The 14,086-nt window shown below is 37.5% G+C and overlaps 1 protein-coding gene across 2 annotated transcripts in view; it reads left to right on the top strand.

The window, feature by feature from the left end:
• LOC150089523 (ecotropic viral integration site 5 ortholog-like) overlaps positions 1-14,086 on the top strand; it is a 338,392-nt gene that overhangs the window by 206,663 nt on the left and 117,643 nt on the right. For both annotated transcript variants that reach the window (XM_090368641.1, XM_090368642.1), the window contains one exon: positions 438-737. In XM_090368641.1, coding sequence (XP_090224767.1) covers positions 438-737 — 300 coding nt within the window. The remainder of the gene's footprint in view (positions 1-437; positions 738-14,086) is intronic.

Genomic DNA, 14,086 nt, shown 5'->3' with positions numbered 1-14,086 from the left:
ATGCTGTTATCAAAAAAGGCTTTAATTCTGCAAATTGTGATATCTAGAGACTAAACACCTGTAGGGGGATCGGATTGAAGTGGTTAAGGCTTGAATAAGCCCAGTTCTGATCACATCCCACTTAATGCTCAGATTATATGCATGAGTGGGCATAAATTCAAAATGAGAAAGTGATTGCTGGATAGATGTGTGGAAATTTGGCTTCAGCCAGGTAGTCGATTATTGGAACAAACTTCCATTTGGCATTGCAGAAGTGGGGTAGTTTGAAAAAAAATCAAGGAAAAACTGACACACTATGGGGAGGGGGATGGACAGGTGATATGGGAAGTGTTTTTTTTTTTTTTTTCCCTGTTAATGTATAAGCAGCTTGCTTTCTTGCATCATTTTCCTTTAGTAATACTGATTTCAATACAATATTGTTTTGGTTTGTTTTTCAGGATCTGGTCAGGAAAGGTGTACCCCAACATTTCCGTAGCACTGTATGGCAATTGCTATGTAATGCCCAAAGCTGTTCTGCTAGGGATCAGTACATTGAGTACATTAAAGATACTTCTCCTTGTGAGAAAGTGATTTGTAGGGATGTTGCAAGAACTTATCCAGAACATGAATACTTTCAGGAGAAGGATGGACCAGGTCAAGAAGGTTTGTTCAATGTCATGAAAGCCTACTCATTACATGATAGAGAAGTTGGATATTGTCAAGGGAGTGCATTTATAGTTGGACTGCTACTCTTACAGGTAGGTTATGATATATAAAGTGTAATTATAAATTCTTATAAGTAATTTGCTAGTACTAAGTGACATGCTTATAAAAATTTAAGTATGAAAAGTATCAAGCAAAGAAAGATAAAAATTCATATAAATAGTAAAATTTTTCTGGTTCTTTTTACTATTCTAAGCTTAAGAAAATGACAAACATCTTTTATCACTGTTTTAATCTCATAAATAGCCAACTTTTGATTATTACTAAAGAGAATTCCATGAGAGGAGTATATTAGTTATTTATTCAAAATAGTTAGGATTATAGATCCCAGAATCAATAGGAGTTGCCATAAATGTGTCTGCTATCCATGGAGAGATATGCAGTTTCCAGTTTCCATTTTAGTGCCTATACACATGCAACACAATATTCGCAAATGCCAATTGGCAAAAGTAGTTTACACCATTTTTGGACTCTCTCTCTCTCTCTCTCTCTCTCTCTCGAACAGTGGAAAGATTTACATTACACATTGTTCAGTTCAAACATTCAAGTAAAAGTTCAGAGAATGTCCAGAGTGCGCTGTACTTACTAGAGTAAATCATTCCAACAGTGAAGTTTAGTGGAGGAGGAGGTGCTGTGCCATGAACTGCTCCTCATAGTTTTGATTGGAGTAGTTAGTCATAGTTCTTACAGTCATGTTCTTCATTGATATATTCAGCTATATCATACTACTTGTACTATGTCAGTTCTGTGGTTACCATAAAAATGGATTCAGCATGTTCCAGCATTATAATTTTGGTAAAATCTAGTTTGACTGTCACAGAATCCAGACCTGACTGTCCAGCTGTTGAATGCTTTAAAAGAAGAGTGGAACAACACAGCTGGTCACTACTATAAAATATTTCCATAGCTTCCATAAAGGTCAAAGAATATCATGTAAATTTAGACATGTATATAGGCAGTTTATTGAATGTGTGTCACCAGCGTGACAGAATGTCATTTTTGTGTTAATGTCACATTTTTGTGAATTATGTACATCAGTGAATGATGTTGTACACATAATCAGTGTAAAATCTGCAAAGATATTGTTGCAGATCCTTTTAGGCTTCTTTATGAAGGTTGATAAGAACCTCCATTCCTCTTTTAAATTTTAGACTATGATCTATCAAAGGGTCTATTTTAATCACCTTTTCAGCCAGAGTCTTAGACATGCCTAAAATTTCTGCCAATGCCTTAAGTGATGGGTGACGTGTTTGAATTATATCACTGTATTCTTCCTTGCTGCTTTCACCTTATTTTCTTTCAGGTCACTGAAGCCCTTTCCTTTCACATCATGTGTCAATCCCACAATTCTCCATAGCTTTTCTAGCAATGAGTTATCTTTCACTACATCAGGCAAAATAGCTTCCCTCAAGTTGATGGTGTAATAATTCTAGCTTCCTTTATACTTGTTATATAATGAAAATGAAAGACAAACCTTTTTCCAGTAATTGACACAGAATAATCACTCTCTGTCTGGTCAAGAATTCTTGCAAATATGCAATAAATGTAATCTTGTTCCATCAGTTGGATCAGGGTCTCACCTACACCTCTACAGCATCGATTTTAAAGATGATTATGCATATATGCTGGAAATGTAGTAGTAGTAGTAGTAGTGGCATGTGATGCAAGAAAGCAAATGTATGAGCTTATGCAGCATCAGCCGGCGCCTCCGTAGCCAGGTGGGAAGGAGCAGCAGTGCGTAGCACACGCTTCTTGATTAGACCGGGGTTCGAGCCCGTCACCACCAAATATGGAGGATGCGGAAAGGTCAGGAAATGACCACCGCATATCCCGGAGCAATATGGCCTTAGTTGCTAATGCTCCTAAAAACCAAAAATAACAAATAACAAATAGCAGCATCAGCCAAAAAAAAAAAAAAAAAAAAAAAAAATCACACCATTCCCTTCAAATGCCTGTCCAGTTCCTCCTTAAATTTATTCAACCTATCAACTTCCACGACAGATGGAAGTTTGTTCCAGCAATTAACCACACGCTGGCTAAAGGCAAATTTCCGCACATCTATTCTACATCTGTCTTTTCTTAATTTGAATTTATGCCCCCTTAGGTTCATAATCTGAACATGTGGAAGGATCCCATCAGAATTCAGCGTGCTCAATCCATTCAAGGCCTTATATACCTCAATCAGATCACCGCACAGGTGCTTAGTCTCCAGCCACTGCAATTTGCAGAACTTAAGCCTCTCTTGGTAAGAGGATCCCTTCATTCCCCTCACCAATCTTGTTGCCCTTCTCTGTACCCGCTCAAGTAAATCTACATCCTTCCTAAAATGAGGTCTCCAGACCTGTACGCAGTACTCAAGGCGTGGCCTGACCATTGCCGTATACAGAGGGATAATCACCTCCTTTTCCCTGCTAGCAAAATTCCTATATATCATTGACAAAACCCCATGACCTGCCCTGGCAGCCTGTCTGCATTGCTCAGAGAACTTCATATCTGACTGCACAATTACTCCCAGGTCTTTCATTTTCTACCACCTTAAGTGTAGTACCACACAGTTGGTACGTTTCTCTGGGGTTATTTCTACCCATATGCAGTACTTTGAATTTGTCAAGGTTAAACTTCAGTTGCCACTTCTTAGCCCATCTGCCCAAATTATCTAGATCCTGTTGCAGTAGCAGACTGCCATTACTGTCATTAACAACCCTGACAACCTTTGTATCATCTGCAAACTTCGACATTAAGCCTGATATACCTTCATCAATATCATTGATAAATATACAAAACAAAAGTGGACCTAACACCGAACCCTGTGGGACTCCACTAATAACATTAGTCCAAGAAGAGCAGCACCCATTGATTACCACCCTCTGTCTTCTCGCACTTAACCATTCTTTTATCCATTGTAGCAACTTACCCTTAATACCATTCTGCTCCAATTTGTACAATAGTCTTCCATGCGCAACAGTGTCAAAAGCTTTCCTGAAATCCAAATATATGATATCAAAATTGTTTTTTTGCATCCAGTTCCTTTGTAACCACATCATAATATCCTATCAAATTTGTCAGACAAGACTTTCCCTTAACAAACCCATGCTGTGTCTGAATTATTGCTGCAGTCTTGTCTAGATGATCCTGCAATGCATCTTTAACCAGCGACTCCATTATTTTACCCGGAACAGAAGTTAAACTAACAGGTCTGTAATTACTCGTGTCACCTTTCGATCCCCCTTTGTGAATTGGGGATATATTTGCACATCTCCAGTCCGTGGGAACCTCCCCTGAGTCCAAGGATGCTCTCATAATTATGGCTAAGGGTTTGCTTAGTTGCCTTGCTGCCTCCTTTAATATAACTGGATAGATCCCATCCACTGGATGGGATCTATAACTGGATAGATCTGGAAAGGTTGAGCAGATGGGCTGAGAGGTGGCAAATGAAGTTTAACATTGACAAATGTAAAGTACCACATGGGAAACAGCAACCCCAGAGCAACGTATCAACTCTGTGGTACAACACTGACAGTGGTAGAGAATGAAAGGGACTTGGGGGTGGTTGTGCAGGCAGATATGAAGTTCTCTGAGCAGTGCAGACGGGCTGCAAGAGTAGCTCATGGAGTATTGTCAATGATATACAGGAATTTTTCCAGCAGGGATAAGGAGGTGATTATTCCTTGTATAAGGCGATGGTCAGGCCACACCTAGAGTACTGTATACAGGTCTGGAGGCTTCATTTCAAGAAGGATGTAGAGCTGCTGGAACGAGTACAGAGAAGGGCAACAAGATTAGTGAATGGAACAAAGGGGTGCTCTTATGAAGAAAGGCTTAAGTTTTGCAAATTACAGTGTCTGGAGACTAGGCACCAGCGAGGTGATCTGATAGAGGTGTATAAAGCCTTGAATGGTTTAAGCATGCTCAATGCTGATGGGATTCTTCCTCTAGCTCAGAAAAATCACCTGAGAGGGCATAAATTCAAATTGAGGAAAGACAGATGTAGGATAGATGTGCAGAAATTTGCCTTTAGCCAGCGGGTGGTTGGTTGGTGGAACAGACTTCCATCCCTTGTGGTGGAGGTTGATAGCCTAAATAAGTTTAAGGCTCAGCTGGACAGGTATTTTGAACGAACAGAGGGGTGAAGTGGAAGTGGTTTTTTTTTTTTTTTTTTTTTTTTTGGCTGATGCTGCATAAGCTTGCTTTCTTGCATCGAATGCCTCTACTAATGCTAATGCTAATACCCCAGGTGCTTTTCTTACGTTTAACTTCAACAATTTCTCTTCCACTTTGCTCTCAGTTATTACAAGATCATTAAGCACCCTGCTACAATTTGATAACCTTCTGCCATTTTCAAACCTTAATAATTCCTCACGTGTGAATGTAGATGCAAAATACTCATTCAGTTTGTTTGCTATCTGAGCAGGATCATCAACAGTCGAACCATCGATGTCAAGTGGACCAATCAGATTCATCCTCTTCCTTTTAGAGTTTATATAAGTAAAGAAATCCTTGCTGTTTTTCTTAGCATCTTTTGCCAAGGATTTCTTGTAATCTGCCTTCGCCTGCCGAACCTCCTTTGTGACCTGATTACAGATTAACTTATATCTGCAATAGGCTTCTGAGTTGCTTGATAATTTATATGCATCCCATGCATTTTTCTTCTCTGTTACGAGTCTCATTAGTTCATTTCACAACCATTTAGGCCTAAACCTTGAACAATATTTCTTAATAGGTATGAAACGTTTAGTAGCTTCCACGATTAATTCCTTGAATGCTTCCCACTTAGAATTTATCGTTGGTAACATCGTCAGTTGATCCCACTGTACAGAATTTAAAAACTGTCGGAGACCACTGTACTCGCCTTTACGGAAGCAAAAACCCTTTCCTTTACCCCTAATGGTAGTTACCTCTTTGAGTAAATCCCACGTCAGTTCACTGTGATCACTGCCACCTAGTGGTTCTTTTGTCTGCAAATTCCTAATACATGAATGATCACTGCTGATAACCAGATCAAGAGTATTACTTTCTCTGGTTGCCTCTCGAACATGCTGCTGCAGAAAACAATCATCCAATAAATCCACAAAAGTCTGACTAGTGTATGAGTGCCCAACCCACAAGTTCCAGTCAATATCTGGGAAGTTAAAATCCCCCATTATAAGACATTCCAATTTACTAGCCCACTCTATTTCTCTGTACAATTGTTCATTGTACTCATTCGAGTCATTAGGCCTATAACACACTCCTACTCTAATGTTTGTTTTCGCAGTGCTTATGTCACACCAAACTGACTCAACAGTGCACTGTTCATCTATATCAACTGGATGCACTTCTTTTGATTTTATATTTTTCTTTATTAACAGCATAACACCTCCTCCCTTTCTATCCTGTCTATCCTTTCTGTACACATTGTACTCCCCAAATTCCAGTTCAGCATTCCTTATATCTGTGTGACACCACGTCTCTGATATCCCAAAAATATCCGCCTTTGATGTCTTAATCAACACTTCAAATTCATCAAATTTATTTACTATACTTCTAGCATTGGTATACATGCAAGTATACATGCACCTATTCCTATTCTCAGCCACTCTAACACATCCCATATTCCCACCTGTTTCACGATGACTGACATCCGTCCCTGAAACCCCCAACACCCCTCGATCCAGGTCGCTACTTATTCTAATAGAAGTTGTGCAAGAATCACCTTCACCTCTGCCTATGGCTACTGTTAAACTATTAGTCCTTGTATCCCCCCAAGCTATCAGTTTTCCGACCCACCTAACACTGCCTCGATAGCATCAGCAAATATTCTTGCACCCTTTCTATTTAAGCGTATCCCGTCCCTGTAGAAGCAATCTCTCCTGTTAACAAGTACAGTCCAGGCTGAAAAAAATTCTACCCCTTGAGCCTTGCACAATCCCTCCAGGGCCGAATTGATCGACAAGGCTCTCATCATATACTCCCTCCTATCGTGTCTGGGCAGAATTGCAGACACTTTCAAATTCAACCCTACGTCACGGCTTTTTTTTCAACAGTGACCTGTACTTGTTAAGTAATTCTGCCGGTCTCCTACTCTTAATATCATTAGTGCCAACGTGTACAACTATATCACCTTTTGTGCCCTTAAAAGATGATATCTGCTCTACAATGTCATCAACCTTTGCCCCTGGCAGACATACCCTGGTCCTGTTCCACCTATCCTTTTTACACAGTATATTTCCCGTTTCCCTGACAATAGAGTCACCAACAACTACTAGTTCCTTTGGGACCAGCGCAATCTGCCTTGGGGGTTGCCGTTGTGTTGCGTGATGACCAAGTGCAAGCTCTGGCGTTGATGTGGGCAGCTGAGAGCCTGATGGGCCCCTTAATTTATATCTTTCGAGGGCATCCACCCTGTCCTTCAAACTCTCATATAGGCCCATAACAATGCTGAGTTGTCGCCTGATTTCCTTACACTCCTTACATCGCGCACACACAAAGACATCCCCCATGGCAATATCATGTTCTGTTCCAGATAGTTCGGCAAACATTTCACAAATTGCACATTTTTTTAGGCTGTGATGCGTTGGAGAATCGCCCCCCGCAGTTCTTCCCCGAGTCATAGCATTCCTGCCACTTTGTGCCCGTTGCTTTGCTGCTCTAGTTTGGGGCATGATATTTTAAATTAATAAGATCAATAAATTAAATTAAATTAAATGTCAATACTACGCTATCTAATAGAAACAGTGAAGCGTATTACTGTTTCTATAATTATACGTTAGAGCTACCTAACTACCTCAATTAAAAATTTGAATTCCCTATCACTATATACAAAAACAATGCCTGCAATATTCGAATGAAATAACGGTTTTATAAAGTATTACGTATATCTACAAAAACTGTTTATACAAATTAAAATAAAAATAACCAGCGTAATTAGAACCATAAGACTACGTATTAAGTACAATATAAAATAACAATTATGTAAATAAAAAGCAAAAACTTATCGTTTTTTTCGGAGCCTGTAACTTCCAGCTGTATTTTCTAAAGAGAGTCAGCGCCCTCTTTCAAGCTAATGTACAATGACAAAATCCATGAATACTTAAAAATTCAAACAACAAGAGTTTACTGCACTTATTCCCTTTTCATTCCTGCACATGAGAAAGGACACATTTTAAATATACAGCAATGTATTTCTCCCTTTGGAACAGTGCTTTTCATTTAAAGTGCATAGTGCAATACTGAGGCAACTTGTAGCATCTTCACAATATAACATTGAAGCAATGTACAAAACTGAGGCTATTACCCTAACTTGTACGATAATCTTCTACAGTTCTTTTAGCACGAGGCTTTTGCCCTAATGGCTTTTACTCGAGTTTTTAAAACTTCCATACCATCAACAGTGTCACATATTGTGGACATTTCTCATCACAGATCATGAGGCCATTCACTTATGGTGCTTATTGTCCCTACTGTTAAGTCCAAAAAAAAAAAAAAAGCGAAAATTTGGCCTCTTCTATTTCATGCCATTTCTTTTCTCTACATAGTAGAAAAATTAGAAAGTTATCTGAGTATCTACTATTATGCTGTTATCAGAGTCCTTTTTTGAGACTTAAGTTTTTTTTATCCCAAAATTAAACTCACATATATAATAATAGCATACATTTTGAATAAAGGGCAATATACCTCTCCTTTGTAGGAGTGCTTAAAGTGCATAGTGCAATCAAAGGCAACTCATAGTGAAATGCCTCCACAAAACAAGATTGGTGCAATTATGTAACAAACATAATTTGCTTATAGCTATATGTAAAATACCTAACCCCTGACCATATCACTTGATGAATAATATTGCTTCTAGCACTGCATGCTACCTGGTCATTTGGTCTTGCTTAACAACAATAAAGATTGTTTATTCTATTGCTCTCATAACATGAGACTATCGTCTTATATTTACTTGGGAATTCAAAACATCTATACCATAGGTTCCCAAAGTGGGTGGTACTGCCCCCAGTGGGTGCTGAAGCCTTCTGGGGGGGGGGGGTTCAGAAGCAACTGGGGGCATTCAGGCGATCTAGGGGTCGGTGGCTCCTTATCAGTATTTTTATCTCCTCGGGTCCAGTGGACCCAGTGCAAAGGTCAACTAATAAATTCTATAATTTTTACTCTATGGACACAGCTGAAATTCACTATAGGTGAAGCCAGAACTGTTTTCTTCGATTTTCCTACTTCAATTTTCAAAACCTTCTATTGAATTTCACGCAAATGACAAAAATGTGACATCAAGTGTGTATTTTTTTTTCTGTTATTTTTCTAAACCCACCCTAATTAGCCTAGGGCCTTTGAAACGCGACAATGTGAGCTACTGTGAGTTGACATAAGAAGCAATAAAGCAAAACAGTAGCAACAACTGTTTTTGAAAGGTGAACAGATCATATTTCCTTTCTTCAACGTGTATTGCTCCTACGAACAGAAAATCGGGGAAATTCATCTTTTAGAAACAAGAATAACTGGTGTAAAACTGATAGCACTGCAATGCTCATTTGATAAAAAAACAAGTTTACTTTATTGTAATTGTTTTTAGTAAACAATATCGGAACAGCAGTTTCCTAGGTTTTATCTAACAAAATTTCGAGAAAATATTTCTATTTGTAGCTGCATTATAAACTTCGAAAATTTGTGTGCAAAAGAAGAAAAAAAATCATCTGCTATGAATAACAGATTGTTCCTTGAAATGTGTATTCTTCACAAAACTGCAATATTTTCTAACAGTACAAAGCTAACAGATTGCGACTAACGGCTGCTGAAAAAGTATTATTAGAAGATATTTGCTTGTTACGCTTTGATGTCATCGCAAAGGGAGAAATTCTGTTTTAGTACAGAAGCCGAATAAATTCACTATCCACAGTCATAATGCTGTTCTGAACTGCAATAAACAGATAAACCCCGCTGAAAAATAGATTTTCTCCCCACACTTCTCTTGCTTTGCTGTGGTTTTTGGCGAGCAGTTTCACACAATTAAGTCGGTGACTGCTAAATGCAGTGCTGTTTCTTGTATTCTTTCTATTTCGGGATTTCTGACCGTGTGGTCATCCCGGAATATAAACAGAAAATTTGTTAGTCGGAATGCTGCCCACCAATGGCACCAATTATCAACTCTTTTACTGTCCTTCTAATTTTCAATATGTGCAGATAATCGACTTGGGCAAAATTCGAAAGTGCTACTTCAATTAGGAGCAAAAACCGTTTGCCCCAACATAACGAATTACTTTAGGTACAATAAAGGACGACTACTGATGATTTTACTGACTGGAAGGAAGTGTCCACAACTGTACAAGGCGGTCACTCAAAGGAAAGTAACCGTAGTCATTTTTATTCAAGGACAAGCTATATGACAATGTTTGAAATGTATAATGCTGTTCACTGGCTAATATTTCCAGGGGGATTATTGCAAAATATTGTTCCGAAAAACAATTACAATAAAGCAAAGAGGGTTTTTTATCGAATGCACACCGGGCAAAAATCGGAGTAATCTGAACTTAGGCATCCTACAATGAAGCTGACTTATTAGAACTTGAGCATCTGTTGTGAAACTGAATGCAATAAAGAAATACTTTCGAATCCGCGATGAAACTGACTTACTAGAACTTCAGAATCTGTGATGAAAGTTACAGTTGTGGACCTTTGACAATCTCCTGGCCTTCCTCCCACCAAAAGAGTATTTTTATTTCTTTCTCTCTGTCTCTTTCCCTTAGGGTTGGACTAGAAAGGGTGAACTCCCTCCCCTAAGGAGTTTTTATCCCCCAAGTGGATGAAAGGAAGTGGAAATTTCAGGAAAATTAACCCCATTTTCCTTCATTCGGCAAACAGCAGCTCTGTCAGTGCAAGAGAAGTGAAATTACATTTGCAGCTCAGAATGGAATTCAAGCAAGCAAATATATGACACTTTATGGTGAATTTTTCGGGCGTGTGTGTGATAATGAAAATTCAATTTTTACCCCAAATTTTTTGATGGTATCAAATGCATATAAAACAATCCGTTACTCTTAGCACACATATATATATATATATTTTTTTTTTTCGTTTGCACACCAGGTAAGATGCATGCGAAGTTCCTTCGACATAAGTTTTCGAAGTTTATAACGCAGCTATAAATAGAAAGATTTTCTTGAAAGTTCATAAGAAGATCAAATATACATCCATGAAACTGCTGTTCCGATTTAGTCCTCCAGAAACAATTACAATGAAGCGAACTTTTTTTTTTTTATGAAATGCGCATTGTAGTGATCAGTTTTATGACAGTTTTTTTTCCTTCCATTTCCAGTATGGCTTCCAATAGATGAATTTTCTATATTTTTTGTTAGTAGATACAATACATACTGAAGAAAGGAAATGTGATATTTTTGTTTTTCAAAACCAATTCGATGCAATTCTTTCGTACAACAATTACGAAAAGCAGTAAAAGCAAAATGATGTGATAGAGCGGCAATGCAAAATATTGTTTGCAAGTAATGATGCTCAACTGTTTGTTTTCCATGAAAATTGTTTACAGTTTTATTTTCTCCTTGGATCACCTTGGTAACGCTAATGACGTAAGCTTGACCAGTCAATTATATCTCTGTGTCTGTTGATTCGTTTTAGACAGATTAGGCGCGAATTTTAAACTAATGCTGTAGCGCATTTCATCTTCAAAGCTTCCAAGGCTGTTTTGCCAACATAATAATTCATAAATTGATATGTGATCGTACATTTTTGCTGTTTAGGAATAAGTGTCATTACAATCATCAGTCGAAAGTGTGATAGATAAGTGGAGTCATACAAAGTGTAAATTAAATCTTTTATTTTGTGAATATTGTTGCAAATTTTATTATTTCATTATGTCTGAATCTAAGAAGAAATGTCGACAGTACAGTATTGAGTATTTGAAATATGGCTTTATTCAGTCTCCTACGAACCAGTTATTACCTAAGTGCTTGATTTGCCAAAAAGTATTTTCAAATGAAGCAATGAAGCCTTCTAGGCAACAAGAGCATTTGACTAAAATGCATGCTGACGAAAAGGATAAAGATTTGTCCTATTTTCAAGTACTAGAAGAAAAATATTTTAAACGTCCAACTATATCAAAACTTTTTGTGTCGTCCACTAAACAAGATAATGACGGATTACAAGTTTCTTATAATATTTCATTATTAATTGCAAAAGCAGGAAAACCACACACCATTGGTGAGGAATTAATCTTGCTGGCAGTAAAAGAAGTAATAAACATTGTGCTTCATAAGCCAGCATCAGATATCATCAGGAAAATTCCTTTGAGCAATAATTCAGTGCAAAAAAGAATCGATGAAATGGCTGAAGACGTTGAAAAATCATTGTGCGATTATTTGAAGACATGCCAATTTTCCATTCAACTCGATGAATCAACTCTCTCCCAAATAATGAAGCACTACTTTTATCATACGTACGATTCATAAAAGAAGAAAAAGTTTGTCAAGAATTATTATTTGCTAAAAATTTGGAAGCGGATACAAAGGGAGAATCTATATTTAATACCATAAATAAGTTTTTTCAAGAGAAAGACATCCCTATTCATAATATTTTGTCTGCTGCTACTGATGGTGCTTCAGCAATGACAGGGCGCCACAAGGGTTTCATAGCGCATTTGAAACAAGCAGTACCAAATGTACTCGCTATACATTGTGTTCTTCATCGTCAACATTTGGTTGCGAAGAATTTAAGTGAACGCCTGCATACGTCACTCCATTACGTTATTAGAGCAGTCAACAAGATTAGAAGCAATTCATTGAGTGACAGATTGTTTAGCCAACTTTGTAGTGAAAACGATGAAGATTTCAATCGTTTGCTGCTTCACACAGAAGTTCGTTGGCTTTCAAAAGGTATTTGTCTGAATCGATTTTACAATTTGTTTGATTCAGTACTAGAGTTCCTAGAAAACAGAGACGACAGATTGCGGGCCAACCTGATTACATCCAAAAATGACATTGCTTATTTGACAGACCTCTATAAAATATTTAATGAAGTCAATCTGCAATTACAAGGTGATGAATGGAATTTAATTAAAACAAAAAACGTTATTGCCGCTTTTGTGGGGAAACTTCTTCTGTTCAAGCGGAATCCAGGCCGAGGGGAATATAGCCACTTTTCAAATTTATCAGCAGTGTCTCTCAAAAAGGAAGACTTACTTACATACTGCCAACACTTGGAGGTTCTCCATGCTGATTTTAATGAACGATTCAAGGATATTCTAAACATGAATATACCAAATTGGGTTCTAGATCCTTTCTCACATGTGAGCACAGCAGGATCATCAAATTTAGAAGAGGAACTCATAAAACTCACAACAAATGAAGAACTAAAAATAAAATTCAAAAGTGGATACCAAGAGTTCTGGCTTCAGAAATCAATACCAACACTGTACCCTGGACTTTGGAAAATAGTGCAGAAATTTTTAATTGCATTTCCATCTTCTTATTTGGCTGAGCGTGGGTTTAGTGCTGTAGCGAATTTACTGTCTAAGAAAAGGAACCGATTGCATATAACTGAGTGTGGCGATTTACAACTGTTTTTAACGAAAGTTGAACCCGATATTAACAAACTTTTAAAAATGCATTAGGCTCATCCTTCACATTAATTTGTTATTTTTTCTTTGTATTTTTACTTTGTAAGTTCGAAATAAACAATTTTCTAATACATTTGGTGTTTTAATTATTACAATAAGATTCTTACTAATGTAATACAATTTCCTAATATGTATTCTGAATTTTCATATTTAAACCATTGTATGAAACTGTGCATAATGTTATTCGAGCATACACTTTACAATCTTTACATATGGGCTATGTTTCATCAAAATCGGAATAGCAATAACGTTGAAAATATCAAACGGCTTGAACGCGGAAAACTGTTATAATGGGGGGGGGGTTACAAAATTTATGTCTTGCAAAGTGGGCGGTGGCCCAAAAAAGTGTGGGAACCTATGATCTATACCATTAAACATTTCGCACACTATAGATATTTCTCGTCACTGGGTTGCATGGCCTTCACTCATTGTGTGTGTGCATACTTACCCACCGATGAAGCACAAAAATCATGGTGAAAGCACAGTGAGTCATGAGATTGTGAGGTTGATGGAGTTTAATATGTGGCTCCCTTTTCTTTTTGGTGGTACACGTTAATCTTACACTTTCATTCTTCTTGCATCTGTCTTGTTCTATTACTTTGAGCTTTGCAGAGTATTTTCATCCCTGCAATAAACTGCTGAACCCATGGTATGGGTAATGCCATGTATTTTAAATAAATAACAATATGCTTATCTCTTTGGGCAGTACTTTTTAATTTTAAATGTATAGTGCAATACTGAGGCAACTAATGATGAAGTGTCTCCACACTATAAGATTTATGC

This window comes from Mastigoproctus giganteus, chromosome 2, assembly GCF_048544385.1.
Source record: "Mastigoproctus giganteus isolate SK-2022 chromosome 2, ASM4854438v1, whole genome shotgun sequence".
In the NCBI taxonomy this organism is placed as follows: domain Eukaryota; kingdom Metazoa; phylum Arthropoda; class Arachnida; order Uropygi; family Thelyphonidae; genus Mastigoproctus; species Mastigoproctus giganteus.
The sequence above is the reverse complement of the archived record's forward strand: the minus strand, read 5'-3'. Positions and strand labels throughout refer to the sequence as shown.